This window comes from Sphaeramia orbicularis, chromosome 2, assembly GCF_902148855.1.
Source record: "Sphaeramia orbicularis chromosome 2, fSphaOr1.1, whole genome shotgun sequence".
In the NCBI taxonomy this organism is placed as follows: domain Eukaryota; kingdom Metazoa; phylum Chordata; class Actinopteri; order Kurtiformes; family Apogonidae; genus Sphaeramia; species Sphaeramia orbicularis.
In genome coordinates this window covers 6,586,360-6,610,148 of record NC_043958.1, presented here as the reverse complement: position 1 = coordinate 6,610,148, position 23,789 = coordinate 6,586,360, and the positions used below count along the sequence as shown (strand labels likewise).

Genomic DNA, 23,789 nt, shown 5'->3' with positions numbered 1-23,789 from the left:
CGCTGTGCAAGAATCCCAACTGAAAAAAAACAGAAGCCCAAAAATTACAAAATATCCTTAACTTTTTGTTTGTAGTGTATTTGTTCAGGTTATTTACTTCATGTGAAAGGATGTACATGTGAATATTTTCATATAATTTTTCTTTTTTTACGTAAAAACTGAGAAAAATTTGGAGTTGTCATTATTTACAAGGTTATTATGATATTATTTTACTAATCCGACTCAAATCTCACACCACCAGGTTTCCTAAAAGCTTCTTCCCCTGGGTCGTCCAGACTGTAAACACACACCGAACCTCAATGTAATCTAACTACTCACTAAACATGTGTCCCATAACTTACACATGTATGTTTAAACAGTGATATTTGCACATTTTTTATACTACTTTCATTGTTTTTTTTCTTTACATTTTACCTTGTTATATCGAATTTGCACATATTCCTATTGCGAGCGCACACACACAAAAAAACGATTTCACGAAAAAATCCAAATTGTGTATTAACCCTTTCATGCACGAATTATGAGAACCTTAGTCAATATTTTTTTCTTGAGTGTTTTTGTTCCTCTTTAGGCATGAAAAAAGCAATGCAATTGATTTTTTTTTTTTTATGAACATATTTTTCATGGAGTTACAAAAATGTCCACTCAGCTGGACACCATGCATTTAAGTTTTGAAGCGAAGAAACATTTATTTAAAAATCATCATCAGAAAGTGTTATACTGTGTGAAAACTATGAAATAAAAGCATTATTAATGCGGCTAATTGCTAAATTGCTACTGTTTTCTCACATCTGATCACTCTCTAATATTAGTTATTACTCATTTCATGGAGATAATATCCTCCTGAGACCCAGGAAATGGACAGTTTTAGCTTTTTTGCATTAAAAATTTGTCTTGATTGGAAACTGCATCATGCAACAGTTTTTTCAGATACATTTTTAAAACTATTTTTATTTATTGATTGATTTTTTTAATGGAATGTCCTCTATAATGGACAGCATTTTTAAAGTAAAACTCTCAAATTTTTGTCCCCTACAGAGGACAAAATGCATCGCTGGGTCTCAGGAGGATATGCAAACAAAAAAAAAAAAATTTTAAAAATTGTTTGTTAATTACAGTCTAATAACAATTAGCAATTGATTTACACTAAAACATGTTACTGCAGATCAGGTTTTTCAAGAACAGCAAAGTTACAGTAATTGTATGAATTGCAGTGTTTTGGATGATGCATAAGAGTCCTGATATGGAACTAAAACAACAAAACCCATGAATAAACAATAGAACAGCCGTAGAATAACTGTCCACTGGAGTGACCAGTATGCATGAAAGGGTTAAGACCCGCTGTCTGAACTCTGAAGTGTAGTTTTATGCTTATATTTGTTTTTCGTATCACTATTTATGAATTTCTTGTAAAGGCATAAATCATGTAATGCTGGTGTTTAAGGCGTGACGTTAATGTCCTCACCACAGTCTCCTCCAGACCCTTCAGATCCTCTCTGGCCTGTTCCCTCTGCTCATTAAACAGCCTGGAACACACAGGAACACACTTTAATACACACAGACCCGTTCCAAACTCAAAGCCTGTGTTTTCCCGGTACCTACATGAGTTTTTGCAGCTTGGCGTCCTTCTCCTGCTCTTCAGCTTTGACCTTCTCGTAGTCGGACATAAGCCTCTCCTGTTCCAGCAGCAGACCCTGGTTCAGACTAGAACAGAGACAGAACCCACGTCAGAGTCAGACCACTTACATCACATTCAAGTGGCCCAAATCTGACCAATTTGCCCCAGTGCGACTCTTAACTTACTTTTTATGACAGTCTAAACATCAGAAATCTGATTTTTTTTTTTTTTTTTTTTTTCTTTTCCAAACTTAGACCCAGGCCACTTTAATATGTGGTCCTAAATCAGATACATATCTAATGTTTTGCAATCTGTCTTCAGCGGTTCATTTGAAGTTTGTCATCTTTTGTTCAGAGGCACCGTAGTTACCGCGGAAACACCATTATCTTCTACAATATTGATTTAACAGTAAAACCCATGGAGTTGGATCAATGACAGTGGATAAAATGAACAAAAATGAAAAAAAAGAAATGTACAAAATAAAACATTTTGACGAAATATTTGACTAAAATGAACAGAAACAGCTAAAATAATAAATTATATGACCAAACAATAATAACTCAACACAATACTAAGTAACATGAACAAAATAAGCCACAAACTGTGATACATTGAAGAAAAAAGTTAAAAAAAAAAAAAGGCAACAAAATGAATAAAAAGTTTAAAAAAAAACAAAAAACAAATACATGAACAAAATAAACAAAAGCAACTATGAATATTTACAAAATAAATAATGTGGAGAAAACATGCAATAAATAAATAAATTATTGTAAACACTGATTCACCACTAAAACCCATGGAGTTGGATCAATGACTGAATAAAATTAACAAAAATGAATTTTTAAAAAATCTACAAAATACTACATTTTGACTAAATATTGACTAAAATGAGCAAAAACAGCCAAAATAGTCAATAAAATGACCAAAAAATAATAATAAATCAACAAAATAATAAGTAACATGATCAAAATAAGGCACAAACTGAGTTACACTGACGAAAAGTTTTTAAAAAATGGCAAAAAAGAATAAAAACAAGCAAAATAATAAATAACATGATCAAAATAACCAAAAGCAACGATGAATATTTACAAAATAAATAACGCAGAGAAAATAAGCAATGAAATGAACAAAATACATAAAAAATTTAAACACAGATTCATCAATAAAACCCATGGAGTTTGATAAATAACAGTGGATGGAGACAGTTTATGTTCAGGTAATGATATATTTGACTGAAAAAGTCACTTATTCAGTTTTTTTTTTTTCTGTTTTTCATAGAATAACTCAACTTTGATCTGAACTTTTATCAACAGCTACATGATCAGTGAATTAAAAATAGAAAAAATTGATGATTTTCACTTAAAAATACAAAAAAACAAAGCATAATAGTAGAATAAATGGTGATAAATCTGTTAAAGGTTAAAAATAGAGAAAAAAAATCATTAGTGAACTGCCACAAAAGTAGCACTGGGTCGTCATGGGTTAATGGATCAAAAATGTAAAGATGGATCAGATCACTTAATAACACACAGGGTTAGTGAACTGAAAACCCAACAGAAGAAAAGCAGATGACCTTGTGACCCTCTGAAGCGTTCAGTCTTTCGGTCCTGTCCGCACAGACTTTGAACATGCAGGAGCGACTTTCCTGAAGCTGCTTTATCCGCAGAGCCTCGCCTCATTCACTCATATTCTCTGAACTCGCTCGTCTTTTCAACCTCTGCTCTTTGAAAATCTTCTTAATCATAAATCGGGCTCAATCCAGACCCTGAACCGTGCTCAACAAATCCTCCGTCCTCAGTGGGGGCTTTGTGGAGGTGAAGACGATGCTGTTCACTCACACACTTTACAGGTTTTTTAGGAATTATTCACTGCAGACTTTTCGAAGGTTTTTCAGAGGATTTTTTCTTTTTTCCTTCTACAGGCCAGGTGGTCCGACACTACGACGGCGTATTAAAGCCACATAAGAAAATAAAAACACTTGTCACTACGAGAAAAAAGTCACGCTTCTATGAATCCATGTCGTCCTATGGCCTGTGTATATCTCTGAAAACTGTATTTACTGACGAAATAAACATCCTCTACAACAGGATCTGATCCAAACTAAAGGAAAAAAGCAAGCAAAGGGGGCCCTCTAGCGGTCGAAATAAATTGCACAAACGTATGTTTTGTACTTGAGGTGTTCCCGTAGCCAGTTCGGACATAAGAAGGAACTAACAGACACGTTTCTTTCACTCTGTTTGTATGGCCCCAAAAACGTTTGCCTGAGAGTACACTAGTCAACATTTGCTAGGGATCAGGACTATAACTTTGCTATATTCGGGAGTGTAATTCTGGAAACTTGAAAATTTACTTTCCCAGTGGAGAACAGCCTGCGGATGCGGATGGTGGCCACACACATTGACATCACACCATGTGTGTTTCAGAACATTCTGAGTGGTTTCAGTGAAAACAAAATTGGAAGAGTAATTGTTGTGAACTCTAATTTCTAGGGTTGTATCACCCTTTTGCCAGAAAGTGCAATAAACATTTATGTTTTTTTACCTTTTGGTCCATTTTTCTGTACATGACTAGCCAAAGTACACACATAATATATGAAGTCACCCAAAATATTATACACCATCAATTATTGTGCAAATATAAAACTGATCCCGAGCAAATGTTGACTAGTATATTTTATGTTCAGTTGTAAGAATGAATCGTATAAAATATCTCTGATCCCTATAAATTGCTAGATTTAAAGGGATCATATTTTGCTAAACCCACTTTTATTAGTCTTTGGTTCATTTATTCGTGTATTTGGACCCTAATAGTTCACACAGTTTGAATTTGAACCCTCCAGGTGCTGCAAAGCTATCTTTAGATTCATTTGGCAAAAACTAAGTGGATTTCCACAACCTGTTTTAATTCCTGCTTAATTTGTTAAGTTTTATAACTAGTTACGTCGCGACATTTGCATATATAAGGTCAAGACTTCCAACGAATATCTCTCCAAGTATCCCATAATTGTGTCAGTAGCAGCAGTTGTAGTCCATACTGGCCCAAGCATAGCATTTACAGTTTATATAGACCACAGGGAAATGTTTTAAAATGCATAACGATGGCCACAATACAAAGCCTCCTATCTGAAAAAAATCATTTTTTTCAGGAAACAAAAAAAAAATGTGGATCCTGGAGGATTCTGTTGGGTTTCTGTAAATTGGCTTAGAGTCTGGTTTTGACAAACTCTATATGTAAAGTGTCATGAGATAACTTTTGTTATGATTTGGCGCAATATAAATAAAATTTGATTGATTGATTGATGGTTTAGTTTTATTACAGTATGGTCTTTGTTGTTGTCAGGTGACCTTCGTGTCATAAGAAAGGGTGGGATTATCTTGCAGATAGACTGAAAATGTGGAGTCATCCTTGTTCTCACCATTTAATGTGAAAACTCAAAATCTAAAAATTTTCAGATAGGTTTTGTTTTTTGGCCATCGATAATTCCATTAAAAAAGCAAAATATCACTCCTTTAAGAGTGTGTGTGAGTGTGTGTGTGTGTGTGTGTGTGAAATGTTTCCTCACTCCGTCAGCTCGTCCAACATCCTCTGCTTGTCCTCGATCTCGTCTCGAAGGCGACTCAGCTGCTTCTGATGAGCCTCCCTGTGGTTTTCCAGCTGCTCCTCCAGTGTTCTCTGCAGGAGCGACACACAACAACACATCAGACACACACACACACTCGGTTACATTATCATTAACACCACGTTCACTTCTGTTCTGTCCAGCTGTGGACAGATGGATCATTCAGCAGGCTTTTGTCTTTTTTCTTCAGGTCACCTTGATGTCCTCCTCTCCGTCCAGTCTGCCGATGTCCTCCTTCTCCTTTTCTTCCCTGGACACCTCGTGCATTTTCTCTAAAAACCAACAAACAAACAAACAGTGTTTGAGATTCTACTGTTTATCGTCTCGTGTATTTAATGAAACGTGATGGTCGTGTTTGGGGTCGTGGACGAACCCTGAGCCTGGAGTTTGGCCAGTTCCTCCGTTAAAGCATCCTGACTCTCCTCCAGCTGCCTCTTCTTCTGCTCCATGTTCTGCATGTAGTCTGTCAGAGACTTGATCTTAGCCTGATGCTGCACAAACAGACAAAAAAAAAAAAAAAAAAAACATGTAAATACAGACAGTTATAGGAGAAGACTTAAAAATAGCCTGAAAATGATCACAAACTAGGGCTGCACGATATTGGAAAAAAATGACATTGCAATCTTTTTTAACCCTGTGATATATATTGCAATATGAAAAAATACTCAGGGGGATATAATAGCTGTGTGGTGCCGACGTAAATGGTCAAACTAATTAGTTGTGTTTCCTCTCGTTGTGGCGACAGGTGCATTAAGACACTATCGACACAGAACACGTTTCAGTATCATCCTTTTTGTAGCCGAAATAATTCCAGATAACTGACATTGCTTTTCTTTTTGGCACTAAGTTTTTATTTTTGGTGATTTTCTCTTGTTCATTGCTCATTTTTCGCATACCGACCGACAGGCTGTGAGCTATTGTCGTCATCCGGTGGCAGCGGCGTCTGTCGTTCGTTACAAAAATTTCAATCGTCTTCTATTCTGAAACTACAATTCTGATTGACTTCAAACTTGGTATACAGCTTCTTCATGATGATGTCAACAAAAGTTAGTGAAATTATTTGGATCCAGATCTGATTCTGGATTTGGTGCCACTTAGAAAAATTTCCCCATTATAACAGATAGGAAGTGGATGGATGCAATAACTCAGTAAATATAAATGATATCCAGTGTAAATTTCTACAGTCCAGCCCTGATGGGGAGATGACCAAAACATAATGTCCACATGCTGATCAGGATCTTCTTCTGGATCCGGGAACTTACAGAAAATTTCACATGGGCTGTTATGGGGAAAAAATTTCATCGTCTTTTTCTCTGAAACTCCAGTTCTGATTGACTTCAAACTTGGTATACAGTTTCTGTATGATGATGTCAACACAAGGTATTGAAATTATTTTGATCCGGATCTGATTCTGGATTTGGTGCGACCTTGACAAATGTTCCCATGATAAGAGATAGGAAGTGGATTGATCTAATAAATCAGAAAGTATCAATGATATCAAGTTGGAATTTGAATTTTTTACAGATCTGATTGGAATATGACCAAAACATGGGCTATTTCTGTAATGTAATAAATACACAGAACTGGGTGATAATAAATGGCATCTGGATACTTTTCCCAAAGCTTTTACTTTGGCCGGTAAGCTACAGGGCCATTGGTCGGATTTTTCAATGTTGTTACCAGCGACTCACTCCATGTGCGGGGGCGTGGTCTGCTTCAGCAAACTGATTAAGAACGATTGTGATTGGTGGATCGCTGTGTGCAGTGTTTGTCAGGTACCCAGGTTGTAATTAGATGAGAACACATTGAGTTCATTTGCCTCCTACATTGTGTAACGGAGTTAATGTATGTCGTGTGTGATTCCACTTGCCATCTCACACTGTTATTGTATTAATTACAATTTTATTTTATCGCCATTGAACGCCACACCCCTGCACCCCAGGGAGATAGCAACAGTTTCGCTGTGCTGTCTGCCTGGTAAGTACACACACTGTCAGTCCCATCATTATTTCACATTTTTTAATTTTAATTTCATATCTAAATGATTGTATTACACCATTATAATTGTGTAACGCTTAGCTCCCTATCGGTTGAGCATATTCTTGAAAATGACAATATTCTTAATTATACGTTCATAGCATGATTAACATGTGGTGTGTTAGCTAACTTTGATTTTTTTTATTTTAGCTTAGCAGTGTGAGAACAAGGCTCGGATGTTACTAATAAGACTGACTGTATATTTTCCTGCCAGGAATAAACAGCAAGTGTCCAAAGAAGTTCGGTTTTGTCATATCTAACACAATGCACGAATACAACAGCTACAATTGCAGGACCTGTGATGTGACTACTGCGCACATGTACATTGCGATGACAATACATTGTGCAGCTCTATCACAAACCCCTTCAGAAACCTACAGTTTAACACAAAAACACAGGTATTTTTAGGTTTAAAGCTAAAGCTTAGATTTGTTACAGGAAATAATATGAAGAACTTTTTTTTTTTTTAACATTCAGGCCATATTCATCTGCAGTGAATTTTGCCAATGTGCATCAGATATACTGAGTTCTCTGTTTCATGCAACATATCTCTGGAAAAAATAAACAAAAAACAAATATATTTAAACTAATTTACATTATTGGACAAAATAAATCAATCACAAGAGGAATTACAAGGAAATGGATAAAAAATGGTGCCTGTATTAATTCCAGGTGGAAGGATTTCATGAAAGATGCAAAGGGAATTAAAAAAAAATTAAAAAATTAAGTTTATATATTTAAGTAAGCTCATGGCTAGTGGGAACATGACTGAGATCCAATGTTAAACTACATTTTTTTGTATTTTATAATAACTGCATTTATGTCCTTCACTTTTATTTTTTACATGGATATATAGAGGAATGAGAAAAAATATGTTTTGTCTGCTATCCCTCCTTTCACAGTAGAATAAAAAAGGTAAAAGGAAAAAAGAAATGGAATAGAAATAAGTATATTTACAGTTAATTATTAGCTGGTTACCTGGGAGACGAGCAGCTGACAGGACGCCAGCTCTTTCTCATTGGCCTGGATCTTGCGGTGGGCGTCGGCCTGAGTGCTCTCCAGCTGTTTACTACGATTGACCAGAGACTTCACCTCCGACTTCATCTTGCTGATGTAGAGGCGAGCAACAGTGAACTCCTCCTCCACCGCTGAGCCGTTCCCTTTGGTCTCTGAAGACTGAGGTAAAAGGACAAGACGAGGTCAAGGTGTGTGTGTGTGTGTGTGTGTGTTGAAGATGGAGGTTGTATGTAATTGTGTGAATATCCCCTTTTTTTTCTGAGGCAGGAACTTTTACTTGACCAGGAAAAACTTTAGTGCATTTCCACTGAAACTAAAACAAAAAAAAAAATTTAACTTTCCCTGAAAAAAGTTACTTGTAGGGGGGCGGGACTTTTCAGATTCCCTGTAATTCTTGGGGGCGGGGCTGTGTACTGAACAACACTGATTGGTGGAACACACTTGCAGCATTTCACACTTGAGTTCACACACAATGTCGAATCCAGCGGCGTCTGTAAAGTTGTTTATTCCATTTTTACAAGATTCATTTTGTTACTTGTGTGTTGCAATCATCTGCCTGCCCGTCCAAATACATTAACCCTTAAGAGTCTGATTGTACTTTGGTTGTTTTCTAACACTTTGATTTTGCCTTTATATTTGTTGTTAAAAAACTGTTTACCTCACCATGTTTGGTGTCATTTTTTTCAGCACAACCTCACCTGTGTGACTTTACAGTTATTTTTTTTCATTTGACATGCTGTATTAACACACTGAACCTAAAAAAAGCAAAACAAAAATGATAAAAAATACAAAGTCCAAAGAGGATTTTTCACCAAAAACATGTTGAACCAACCATTTTTGTACTTAGAATGGACATACAAGTTAAATATATTAAAAAAAAAAAAACTTACAAATTTAGCAAATAAAGTAAGATACACAGCTATACACATGAAATCCAGGCAGTACCTCGTGTTTGTTTTTTTTTGTTTTTTTTAAATGGAAAACTATATACAACCTCTTACAAAACAATATGGGGCCGCAATAGGATGAAACATGTTCAATGAGCCGTATTTAAAACTCAAAACTATATACACAACTATTTAAATCAATAATCAGGTGTAATGCCACCCCACACACCTGACTGGTTGATTTAGTTCACTTTTACACCAAACATATTGACATGTTTTTGTTTTTTTTTTTTCATGCAAAAACAGAAGCCTGTTTTTACCATCTCTTCCTACACCAAACGTGATGACAATACTGCAGAAAATTCTGTTTTTATTGCCTATCATGAGTCTGGTTTTAATTGGCCTTTCAACTAGAGGTCGACCGATATGGGTTTTTTCTAAGGCCGACGCCAATTTTTACAAACTTGGTCAGCTGATGGCCGATATCTACAGATGATTTTTGAGGCCAATATTTAAGGCTCATTTTTAAAAAATTTTTTTTAAAGAACACTGACTGTAAAATACAATTGAAACACTCAGATAATTAATATTTTTCTGCAGCGATATAAATAAAATTATTAATACACATACACATAATATTCTTTTAACATTTATTGAACTTCAAGTGCTGCCCACACATGTGCCTGATCAAATATCTTATAACATTTTTACTACTGATCAAATATCGGCATTCAAAAAAAATATTAAGGCCAATATTGAAAAAGAAAAAAAATCAATATATCGGTCTGATATATCGGTCTAGCTCTACTTTCCACTTTCAGCAGAATTGACTTTGCAGTATTTCTTTGACGTCTGCACTTCACACACATGGTGAAAGTAAGACTCAAGCGAGGCTCCGTCCGCTGCCTCATCAACTTAAATTGGTTTGTGATTTGGTCTGGGGCAGTGGTTCCCAACATTTTTTGGTTCGTGACCCCATGTTAACCTCACAAATTTCTGCCGACCCCAGACATTCAAAACTGAGACACTTTTTTTTGCGAAATTTATTTGTTTTTCATCATGTAATAGTTTGCTATACTATGTTGCAAATAAATGTTTATTTTAGAGGACATTTAGTCTATATAATGTATATTATTATGGACGGAGGCAGAAAAGCCAGGTGTAGATTACTGCACAAAGTAAGAATTTTATTTTCCTTGGTCAGGATATGTACAGTCAGTCCAGCTTGGATTTCCAAGGCTGACAATTAATACTGAACAAACAAGAACTCAAACTATGAATTATGAAAGAGCTGCAGCATCTGAAACCGACCACAATGAACATTTGACATAAACAGAACCACAGTGCTGCAGTTTCAGACTCACAGTTTGTCATGTCTGTTATGGGTTGTGATTGTCTCTCTCAACTCACCACATATTTTTTATCAGTAAGTTTTTGTTTGTTTGTTTTTTTAATAAATTACTATAAATTTCAGACGACCCCATTTGAATTCCAGGCGACCCCACATGGGGTCCCGACCCCAAGGTTGAAAAACACTGGTCTAGGGACTCTGAAAGTTGAAAAAGTGTATTCTGCAAATACATTCAAAAGCCTGAAGGGTGGTGGGGATTGTTCTTGTTTGTATTGACTCATGTCTGTAACATATTTAGCTTGTACAGTTTCTGCATAAATCCCAATAAAAAGACTTTGATCGAAAAAAAGCCTGGACCTCGTTGAACGTATTTGCCGAATATACTCGAGAAATTCAGCAGGACTTCAAGGAGTCGGAAATAAATTGTGGAATAAATTTTCAGGAACTTTGAGGTGAAAACTAAGGGTGTTAGAAAATACCGGTTCTGCAGTATATCTCGATATTTCATTTCATAATACCGTATTGGTTAAAAAGTACTGTATCGATATTTTTAGGTATTCATTCAAATGCAGATACGGCGGAGGTTCATTTTAGTTTTTTGTTTTTCTTTATTGTTTATATCTTATTTATTATTATTTAACACTTTTATTAAATAATGGTTATTTGAAGCATTCTAAAAGCACTTTTTACTGTCTGAGAGGCAGATGTTACTGCCTTTGCTGGGATTGCACAAAAATGATGTTATGATGTTAGTTATGCACTAATAGAATATGAACATTTGAGCAGGATCTTAATCTGTAATATCTGTAAAACATAATTTAAGTTTTAACACAGGAAAATTTTGTGATACAGCATTAGATCCTGTTGTGCTCAAATAAAAATGTGTTTAGTATTTGTGTATATTTCTGGTGTAATTCAATTCTTCCAGGAAATAATCATTTTAAAAAAAGAAAAACACAAAATTGCCTTTTAACAGTATCATGATATATTGTGATATATTGTATCGTGATCCTAGAATTGTAATTTGTATCGTATTTTATCCAGGTAAATAAGTTCCTGGTCATAAATGTTCCGGGGAATCTGGTGGAAAAGGGGCTGATGTGTTCTTACCGCGGTGGTCTTGACATCACTGGTTCCGATGATGGCGCCGATGTCGCTGAGGTCGCGCAGCAGCAGGTTGAGGACTTCGGCCGCCCTCTTCCTCTGCAGACCGTTCAGCTCCTGCAGCTGACTCAGCTCCCTCTGCACCGCCGACAGCAACGCCTGCAACGTGGAGGACGAACAGCAGCGTGGGAAGAGATCAATACTGCCTTAAGATACAGGTTTATTTATCTTCAGACATTTTTGTTCTACTCCCTGCATTTTAATACAAATATCTGTACTTTCTGGCCTTCACGCCGTCCAAATAGGTTGTTATTTAGTTTTAATACATACATGGAATTATTCTGGCTGATAAATAAACCGGACAAAAACACACAAGAATTGATGGTGCATATCACACATGACAATAAAAGACACAATAAGACAAAAATAATCCACGTAACAACTCAAAACCACAGCTGTAGTTTAGAATTTCATGATTTAGTTTGTATTGTGTTGATGCTCTTTAACTGCACTCATTTAGATTTATTAAAATATAGGAGTGCAATTTGAGGTTTTTTTTTTATTCAACAAGAAAAAAATGTTGTAAATGACAGGAAAAAAATGAAGAAGTTAGTCCATCTGTGCCTATCACGTCATTATCTTCCTAAAATAATTGCCTGTGTCATTTTTCCAGATTTCTCAAGAAACACAAAAAAATTTACCAGAAATTGAGCATTTGGTGATTTAGGCAAAAAGGTAATTAATTGTCAAAATTAAGCAATTATATTAGGAATGTGACAATACCGCAAATGTATGGATTGTCCAAAAATTTTACTGCTGTTAAGTGTTATAAGGTTTGGAATTCTGCTGCTGACAATGACCTGATTTGCACATTTGACTGATTATTCTCTTATTTTTGATGTGATTTAATGATAATGAATGGTTTAAACCCCCAATGTCAGCTGTTGCAAATTTACACCCATGACAATCAGCTGTAATAGCGTTTGTATTCCACAGGGGCGATTTGGGCATTTATGATATGCACATACAAACCTTTGGCAAGCACTTAATGTGTATATGCATAACTTATTTATTTTGCCACTTGTTGCAAATTTCCATCATAATTAAATTTCTATTTTATGTACTATAGTGAAATTAATAATCTCTACTTTGTTTAGCATCTGCTTGAAAGAAAAACACCAATAATTTATTTTCTAACATACTTGTATAGAAATTCAGGTGTTACGAGGTTAATAGTCCTAAACTATGGTATGATCTGCCTCTCCATATCAGACAGGCCTCCTTTCTGTTTTTAAAAACCCTTCTTCAAACCCATTTTTTCTCCTTGGCTTTTGAAACCACGTGAGATGTTTGAAGGTATTATCTTTATTTTATTTATATTGTTTTTAAATTGTATGGCTTTTAATCCTTGCATTTTATTCTTTTTATTTGGGTTTTATTTATTCTTCTGTATAGCACTTTTTTTTGTTTGTTTTTGTACAGTTTCCTTGTCTTTAAATCTATTCTGTATTTTATACTTCTATTTTGGTTTTAATTTTTCTTCTGTACAGCACTTTGGTCCACTGCAGTTGTTTTAAAGTGCTTTACAAATAAAGTCGGATTGGATTGGATTAGATTAATAGTCTTCACATTATATTATTACGGCATAATTTTCAGGTCACTTTGCACACAAAAATCAGGTAGAAATGTCAACTAAAGGTTCATTTGTTTGGATAAATATAATAATAACAAAAATAGCTCATAGTAGTTTAATTTCAGAGCTGATATCTATCCATTTTCTGTTTTCTTAATAATAACCAAAATCACTTCAGTTCTTCCATCAATATCTATGGCATTGTACTGACAAAAACAGTGCTTTTAGATATTCCATGTTTTCTTTTTCATCTGTCTTAGTCACATGATACACACAGGAGTTAATACTGGATTGCAGAACCATTGTTTGTGATGGCTTTTGATGGTCTGATAATGTTTTCCACGACTGTACGTGTATGTCTTCCACCTCTGATGATGGGAGTTCTTATAACCCCATTAAACTGGTCTGGTGTTCGTTCCACTGACCGTCTTGTGCTGCAGCTCCTCACTCAGCTGCAGGTTGGCCTGGTCTCGCTCCTCCACCTCTTGGCTCTTCTGGTCGTAGTTGACGGCCAGTTCCTCCAGAGCCTGCAGGACCTCCTTCACCTCCTCCTTGGCCAGTTCGTTCTCCGTCTGCAGACGACACAGCTCCTCCTGGATCTTCTCGTAGTCACGTCTGGTGGAGGCCAGCAGCTGAGAGGACACGGCGGCGGTGAAAACACAGACAATGCAGCGAAAAATGACACTGACTTAAAAAAAAAAATAGGACCAATGGCCCTGTAGCTTACCGGCCAAATAAAGTAAAAGCTTTGGGAAATATATCCAGATGCCATTTATTATCACCCAGTTCTGTGTATTTATTATATTACAGAAATAGCCCATGTTTTGGTCATATTCCAATCAGATCTGTAAAAAATTCAAATTCCAACTTGATATCATTGATAATTACTGATTTATTGGATCAATCCACTTCCTATCTGTTATAATGGGAACATTTTTCAAAGTCGCACCAAAACCAGAATCAGATCCGGATGGCAATAACTGCAATACTTTAAGTTGACATCATCATAAAGAAGCTGCATACCAAGTTTGAAGTCAATCAGAACTGTAGTTTCGGAGAAGAAGACGATTGAAATGTTTGTAACGGATGGTAAGTTAAAAAAATAAAAAACAATGTGACAAACCTCCTCCTGGTCCATCATCTGCTCTTTGAGTTTCTCAGCCAGTTGACTGTGTTGGTTGATTTCATCATCCTGGAAAAACAAAGAATAATAAACAAGTTAGGCAGAAATGTTGAATATGCACAAACTTTTAGGCACAAAGCTGCTACTGTTTCTCATTTTACCTATTTTGTAAGGAATAATCTATAGTAAGGGTGTCAAACATACCAAAACACGCCCTCTAAAGTGTTTTTAGAGTGAAAAAAGTAAAATTCCATTATGAAAATAATTACATCTATAAACTGTCCTTTAAAAAATGAGAACAACTATAAACTTAGAATTCTTTTTCTTTTTTTTTTTTTTACAAAAGAATAAGCAATTTTAACAAAATAATGCCTCAGTTTATCATTTACACATGTGCATTACAAGTTACAGTGGATCTACAAATACACTAAACATTTAGTAACAGACAGAATATTGTTGAAATTACACTTATTTCTCTTAAGACATTTCAGGTTGTTCATATTTGTTAAGGTTATTTATATTTTTTGCGAAAAAATAGTTTGAAAAGGTAAACGTTTTCATGTAAATTTACTTTTATTTAATTATTTATAGGTTATTATGACAGTATTTTACTGGTCTGGTCCAAGGGTGACCAGGTGCTTACGAGCCACATGTGGGACAAGGAGTGTGTTTGCGTGGGACAATGTGGGACACGTAACCGTAATGCTGAAGCAAAGTCTAGATTTGTAAACAGTTTCCATCTTATTGTCCAGCTTATAAATATGAATAACAACAATTTCATTTGGTTGCACACAGTATGCATATTTTTGCACTGGGCATTTATTTTTTACTTTTTTTTGCACAGGTTTCAACAACTTGTTTTGCTTGTAAAAACAAAACAAAAAATCTACTTCACAAGTAAAAACTCAAAAAAGAAACCTCAAGTTTCAAATGTAATTGAATACTTTTAGAGAACCAGTGTTTTTTTTTTTATTTGAGTGCATGATTTTGTGATTATAACATCCTTTATTGTTAATATCTTCAGTGTAATTTTTGCATTTCACAAATTAATCCCATGGACCATATGTTTGACACCCCTGGTCTAAGCACTGATGATGCTCTGGTTGGATATGCATTTATGGAATTAACAAAAAAATATGAATATGAAGATAAAGAATAAAGATTACACTACTACATTTTGTACTTTTACTGTGTGTTTGTTATGCAAAATACAACCAATGAAAACTAAGATGAATTAATAAATATAAATATAGTAGTACAATTAGAGCACAACAAATAATAGCATAAATGAGTTAAATTTAACAAAAGAAAACCCAATATAAAATAACGTTAAGGCAGAAATCCTAGTTTTCATAAATGTTCACCTTGTCGTCCAGTTGTTTGTACAGGTTACTGATGTCCTCCTCATACTTCCTCCTCTCCTCGCTGCCCACTGACCCTCCACCTCCTCCTCCTCCTCCTCCTCCTCCGGTCGGCAGCAGGTTGTCGATGATGGAGTGTTGTCGTACGGTTCGATGTTCTTCTGGTCTTTAGAACTCAGCTGTTCTTCTTCCGGAACATTCTCCCCTGCAACATTCACCGGGATCGATTACTCCATCTGTTCGTACATTTAACCAACTCCGAACGTGGTCATTTATTTGATTTTTTTTACATTATACCTGGTTCTGCGTTCACTTTGTCATCATGTAGTTATTTACTCAGGGTTCCTACAACATTTTTCGAGGTCAAATTCAAGCACTTTTAAGGGTCATTTTCAGTTTTTTTTTTTTTCCAGCACAGCACCTTATCGTCACCAAAGGTCATGTTAACATTTAGCCAAGTATTTATTTAAACTTAGAATATGTGGTAAAATGTTGAACGACTGATAAAATAATATCAGGATTCTGCTACACATCATGCAACATGCAACCATAACACTGGTCAACAACAAATTTATTGTTTAAGTTTTTTGAGCTGATTTAGGATAATTTTGGTGTGCTGAATCCAAAAATCACATTAATTTTGCTCAATCAGGTCAACTTTCTGAACTATCCTACATATTGGCTTTTTAAAATTTTTGCTTACATTTATGGGCATTTTTACATCATATGATACAAAATTCTTTCATATTTCTTGCAATAAACGAGTTCTGAAGATTTTACTTCTGCCAATTTGTGATTGTTTTTTTTAATATTACAGGTGAATGAAACGGCTTCGACGAGAAGATCTTGCAAAAATAAGCCTGGCGTATTCTGCTACATCTGTGGTGAATACACCATTGTACCTAACAGGAATCAAGTCACAAGCTTCATAAAGTGTGCTTACCAATCTTATTTTGGTATTAATTATTATATTTTGTGAGAAGATCTAATTTTTCAAAATCAAATTAGCAAAAAAACCTGACCTGATTGAGAAAAACATGTCATTTTTGGATTTAGCAGTGCAAAATGGTCCTAATTCAGTTGAAAAAACCTAGACAACTTCCAAAAAACATTTTTTTGTAACCTAGTGTAATAGGACCGTTAAATTTCCCCATTGTGGGATCAATAAAGTGTAATTAATCTAATCTAAACACATTTATGAATTATGGAAGATTTCAGCTCCTTCTAATCCTTAAAGTTATTGCTTTTCATTACTTTTGTCTATGTTTTAGAGTGAAAACAGTAAAATTACAAACTATTCTTTAAAAAAAATGTGAACATGAACCACCGTGAACAAAAATAAGTGATTTAAACAACATTATGTCTCAACCAAGGTTATTATCGTAAATGAAAACTAACGAAATGACGAAAACTAGAATTGAAAAAACATTTTCGTTAACTGAAATAAATAAAAACTATAATTAAAAGAAAAAATAACTAACTGAAACTATATTGTGTGCTTACAACACTAACTAAAACGTATAAATATTCCAGACAAAATTCCCTTCGTTTTCGTCTTTGTCAATGTCGGAATTTATTTCACTCAAGCAATTTTAGCTAGCGGCACCATACGACACTTCATGGTCCGTCACTTCTCGTCACTTGCGGTTTAGAGTCAGAGACTAAAGTTGGGAGAAAGCAGCAGAGTCCTGTATGGGATTTATTTGAATATGACAATGAGGAAGATAAAAGATACGAAAAAACTAAAACTAATACTAAAACTAAGCATTTAGAAAAAACGAAAACCGACAAAAACTAGCCAACCTGCTCTAAAACGAAATAAAACTAACTAAATTAGAGAAAAAAAAAGTTAAAACTAAATAAAACTAAACTATAATGAAAAATCCAAAACTATTATAACCTTGGTCTCAACTTCTCATTTTCACATGTATGCAAAACATTTAGTAACATGTATAATAGTTAAAATTTCATTTATTTTTCTTAAGATATTCATATTTGTTCAGGTTTTTTGCATTTTATGTGAAAAGATAGTTTGTAAATGTAAACATTTTCACCACATTTTCATTTTACTTATTTCACACGAAAAACAAACAAAAAAGAACAATGGAGTCATTATTTACAGGTAAAATCCAGCCATCATGGGTGAAAAGGTTTAAGAATTATAGGACATGACACCTACTAATCTAATAAAGTTAAGTGTTTTTATACTGGTGCCATTTGGATGAATAATTTACTGTGCAAAACTCTTTTTCCACCTTTAACTTTGTTGTTTTTGCAGGGTTGAAAAATAGCTACATATTTATTTCTTATTGTCTTTTCATCATATATGACATGAAAATACAGGTAGGACCCAACAGGACATGACTGTACTCGATACATAACTGATGCTCCAATTAATATTGACTTTTTTTTTTTTAATATTCTTTTTATTAGGACACAAACATGTCCAATTTTCCACTTTACCCCCCCCCCCAAAAAAAATCTAAATAAGTAAATAAATAAAAATAAATTAATTAATTAAAAAAACAACTAACAGCAAACAAAAACTCAAAAAAAAGGTAGAAAAGCAGTTTAAAAAAAAAAAAAAAAATCTAAATAAATAAATAAATAAAAATTAATTTAAAAAAAAAAACAACTAACAAACAAAAACTGTAAAAAAAAGTAGAAAAGCAGTGCCGCCCACCCACCCACATTAGTCCACATTCACTTAATTACTTGTGTTATAACTATTCTATTCTGTTACTTTTTTTTTTTAATAATCTTTTCATTAGGACACATTTTCAGTACAAACATATGTCCAATTTTCCAATTAAAAAAAAAAAGTCTAAATAAATAAATAAATATAAATTAATTTAAAAAAAAAAACAACTAACAACAAACGAAAACTTAAACATTTTCAGTACAAACATATGTCCAATTTTCCAGTTTTAAATAAATAAATAAATAAAAATTAATTAAAAAACCAACTAACAACAAAAACTGGAAAAAAAAAAAAAAGGGTGAAAAGCAGTGCCCCCCACCCACCCACATTAGTCCACGTTCACTTAATTACATGTGTTATAGCTATTCTATTCTGCAACGTTTAATCAAAATAAGAGCGGAAAGGCTTCCATGTACTGCAACATTTCTCGGTTGATCCCCTGAGAGAAAATCTGCTAATATTGACTTTTTAATTGAGGTTTGCTTCAGTCCAATGAAAGCCTGAGTGAATGAGGACAGTGAAATGTGAGGAGGTGTTCATTCGTCGGCTCCAAGCCAGCAGCTGACTCATGCCAGAAACACTGCATCAGCACAATGTGTGTGTGTGTGTCTTTGTGTGTGTATATGTGTGTGTGGGCCGTTGTTTGTGTCCACTCTAATGTGAACAGAGCGTAGGTTTCCATAGCTGCAGCCCAGCTGATTTGTTGCTAAGGTGGGGGTGTAATCAGCATCCATAAGAGAATTAAAAAACAGAAACAGAGGAAGAGAGAGAGAGAGAGAGGGCGGTAGAGAGACATTACAGCAAAGGCCGAAAGGGAGGGGGCGGGGCTTTATGGTTACTATGCAACGGAGCTGGAGGAGAAAAAAGGGGGCAAGGATGTTGTGAAGGAGAAACTGCAGTGACAACGAACTACTACCAACGAACTACTACTACCACCACTACCATTACCCCTACCACCACTACCATTACCCCTATTACCACTACCAGTACTACTACCACTACCACCACCAATACTACCAACACTACCAGTACTACTAACACTACTACCAGTACCATCACTATTACCACTACTATTACTCCAAGTACTTCTACCACTACTACTACCAGTACCACCACTATTACTACCACCACTACCAGTACTACTACCACTACTTCTACCAGTACCACCACTATTACTACTACCACTACTACTACTACCAGTACCACCACCACTACCAGTACAACTACCAGTACCACTGCCATTACTACTACCAGTACCACCACTATTACCACCACCACTGCTACCAGTACAACTACCAGTACCACCACTATTACTACCACCACTACTACCAGTACAACTACCAGTACCACCACTATTACTACCACTACTACTACCAGTACAACTACCAGTACCATCACTATTACTACCACCACTATTACTACCACCACTACCAGTACAACTACCAGTACCACCACTATTACTACCACCACTACCAGTACAACTACCAGTACCACCACTACTACCACCATTACCAGTACTACTACCACCGGTACCACCACTATTACTACCAACGCTACTACCAGTACAACTACCAGTACCACCACTATTACTACCACCACTACCAGTACTACTACCAGTACCACCACTCTTACTACCAGTACTACTACCACTACTACTACCAGTACAACTACCAGTACCACTGCCACTACTACTACCGGTACCACCACTATTACTACCACCACTACTACCAGTACAACTACCAGTACCACCACTATTACTACCACCACTACTACCAGTACCACCACTATTACTACCACCACTACCAGTACAACTACCAGTACCACCACTACTACCACCATTACCAGTACTACTACCACCGGTACCACCACTATTACTACCAACGCTACTACCAGTACAACTACCAGTACCACCACTATTACTACCACCACTACCAGTACTACTACCAGTACCACCACTCTTACTACCAGTACTACTACCACTACTACTACCAGTACAACTACCAGTACCACTGCCACTACTACTACCGGTACCACCACTATTACTACCACCACTACTACCAGTACAACTACCAGTACCACCACTATTACTACCACCACTACTACCAGTACCACCACTATTACTACCACCACTACCAGTACAACTACCAGTACCACCACTACTACCACCATTACCAGTACTACTACCACCAGTACCACCACTATTACTACCACCACTACTACCAGTACAACTACCAGTACCACCACTATTACTACCACCACTACCAGTACTACTACCAGTACCACCACTATTACTACCAGTACTACTACCACTACTACTACCAGTACCACCACTACTAACACTACTATTACTACCACCACTACCAGTACCACCACTGTTACTACCAGTACTACTACTAGTACCGCCACTACTACCACGACTATTACTTCCACCACTACCAGTACCACCACCAGTACCACCACTACTACTACAGTCTGGGACAAAGACAGGACAGGGCTGATTCCCAGACCAGTCTGCGTCCTTCACACAGCCCACAGTATAAACGTGTCAACACTAGTGTGTGTTTGTCTCTGCTGCAGGTGAATCTATTCTTAGGTCTTCAACCATGTCAAACATTTCCAACTGAAGCTGCTGTATAAGAGGTGGTAAATCCACACCAAACTAGCAAATGTGTGGTGCGGAAGAAAAGAAGACAAACTAGCTGAACTATGAGGAGTGAATGTTTGTGCAGCATATAAAGAAGTAACGTGGGACATATTAGTACTGTCGAGGCTTCAAAAGTTAAGAACTAATCTAATCTCGATGCATTCACTGTAAACTGTCTTTAAATGCGTTTCGTGCGTCCCTTGTGTGCCGTCTCACCGTTCCTCCAGCGGCTCAGCTCGGCCTCCAGCCTCTGGATGATGTTCTTCAGACTCTTGTTCTTGTCCTTCTCCTTCTCATATTTCTTCTTCCACTCCTCGGCCGTCAGCTCCAGATTCACCGACACCGTGTTCTTGATGGTCTTGGCTCTGAGGTCACACAGAACGAAACATAAGACTTCACATAAATAACAATGGAATGACTCTACAGTTATTACAAGGACTAATCTAGTCCTACAGATTTACTATTTCTGTTACTGTGCATGTGTTGAGGAATTTGTGAAATGCAAAAATTCTAATGAAGATATTAAACATTTTAGTTCAGGTTCCACATTCCACCACTTCAATTCAGTCTCAAATGGTTTGGACCGGTAAAATGATAACCTATAAATAATGACAACTCCAAATTTTTCTCTTTGTTTTAGTGTAAAAAAGTAAAATTACATGAAAATACTCTATCAATTGACAAAAAAATGTCAATAACCAGAACAAATATGAAGAAATGTAATTAACAAAAAGAAGAAAAAGAAGAAAAAAGATATAGAAATAAATTTTAAAAAATGAAAATGGAAGAAATTAATTTAAAAAATAGACAAAAGAAACTATCATACACAAATACAATTTCAAAAATAATGATGAAAACTAAAGGCGACCAAAAATGAACAAAAAAACAACCTAGAAAAGAGGAAAATTAAGAAAAGAATGAAGAAAATGAAAGAATTTAACAGAAAAAAGGGTAAACACAGAAAGAAAAAGAAATGAAAATAAGATACCAAAAAAAGTGAATAACCTGAACAAATGTGAACAACTTGGAAAGTCTTATGAAAAATAAGTGGAATTTTAACAACATTATTTCTGTTACTAAATATTTTGTGTATTTGCAGATCCACTGTGATCTGGAAGTTGGAATGCACATGTGTAAATGATAAAGTGAGGCACAATATGGTTAAAATTGCACTTGTTTTTCTTCAGATGTTTAAAGTAGTTTGTGGTGGTTCGTGTTATTCACTTTTTTTTAAATGAGTTTATAGATTTAAACATTTTCATTAAGTAATTTTACTTATTTCACTGTTATCATTTTACTTTAGGCACATATTAATACAACACTAGCAGTACTATAAAGAAAAATACAGTTTACATTTAAAATTCTGAAGAAAAGGTCAAAGTTTGGACTAAAATATGCAATAATAATAATAATGAGCATAATGATGTCACAACATATCAGGTAAAAAAATATATATGGATCATTTTGGAACAAGTGGACATGAACTGTTGTCATCCAAAGCATCTATAAAAGGAAGTCAACCACATGCACAGTGGGAAACTCAGCTCCATCTGCTCACTCGTTATCACTGACGTCAACAAAACCACTAATGACTCATGGGTCCCTTTACAGATACACAGTATATACACACCAGTACTGTGGTGTGTATATACTGCAGTACTCGAAGTCAAAACTGACAAAAATCCTGATACTTCTATTCAGAGGTGGGATGGAACTATTAAAGTACTATAGAGGTATTTGTACTTTACTTCTGACTCATTTACTGACCCTTAGATTGTACAAACAGGGTTGGTACTTTGTGTTTTAATGCATGTGCACATACGTTTGTGTTTAATGTTACTACTATTACTAACACCACTACTACTACTACTACTACTACTTCTACTATTAGTACTACCCTATTACTACTACTGTCATTACAAATACTTCTATTAGTACTACTACTACTACTATTATAACCCCTACTACTACTGCAATTGCTACAGCTACTACTAGTACTACTACGGCCAGTACTATTATTACTACTACAACCACTACTACTACTGCTATTACTACAACTACTACTACTTCTACTATTAGTACTACCCTATTACTACTACTGTCATTACAAATACTTCTATTAGTACTACCACTACTATTATAACCCCTACTACTACTGCAATTGCTACAGCTACTACTAGTACTACTACGGCCAGTACTATTATTACTACTACAACCACTACTACTACTGCTATTACTACAACTACTACTACTTCTACTATTAGTTCTACCCTATTACTACTACTGTGATTACTACTACTACTACTACTACTACTACTACTGCTGCTACTACTACTAGTACTACCACTACTATTATAACCCCTACTACTACTACTACTGCTATTGCTACAACTACTACTACTTCTACTATTAGTACTACCCTATTACTACTACTGTTATTACAAATACTTCTATTAGTACTACCACTACTATTATAACCCCTACTACTACTGCAATTGCTACAGCTACTACTAGTACTACTACGGCCACTACTATTATTACTACTACAACCACTACTACTACTGCTATTACTACAACTACTACTACTTCTACTATTAGTTCTACCCTATTACTACTACTGTGATTACTACTACTACTACTACTACTAGTACTACCACTACTATTATAACCCCTACTACTACTGCCATTGCTACA

The 23,789-nt window shown here is 35.4% G+C and overlaps 1 protein-coding gene across 1 annotated transcript in view; it reads right to left on the bottom strand.

The window, feature by feature from the left end:
- Window positions 1-23,789, bottom strand: part of LOC115431816 (kinesin heavy chain-like) — a 55,028-nt gene that overhangs the window by 11,769 nt on the left and 19,470 nt on the right. Inside the window, 12 exon segments of the mRNA XM_030152470.1 lie at window positions 1,466-1,526; window positions 1,603-1,704; window positions 5,181-5,290; window positions 5,433-5,509; window positions 5,611-5,728; window positions 8,253-8,450; window positions 11,640-11,792; window positions 13,692-13,898; window positions 14,390-14,458; window positions 15,754-15,881; window positions 15,884-15,955; window positions 21,312-21,460. Of these exon segments, the coding sequence (XP_030008330.1) occupies window positions 1,466-1,526; window positions 1,603-1,704; window positions 5,181-5,290; window positions 5,433-5,509; window positions 5,611-5,728; window positions 8,253-8,450; window positions 11,640-11,792; window positions 13,692-13,898; window positions 14,390-14,458; window positions 15,754-15,881; window positions 15,884-15,955; window positions 21,312-21,460 (1,444 nt within the window).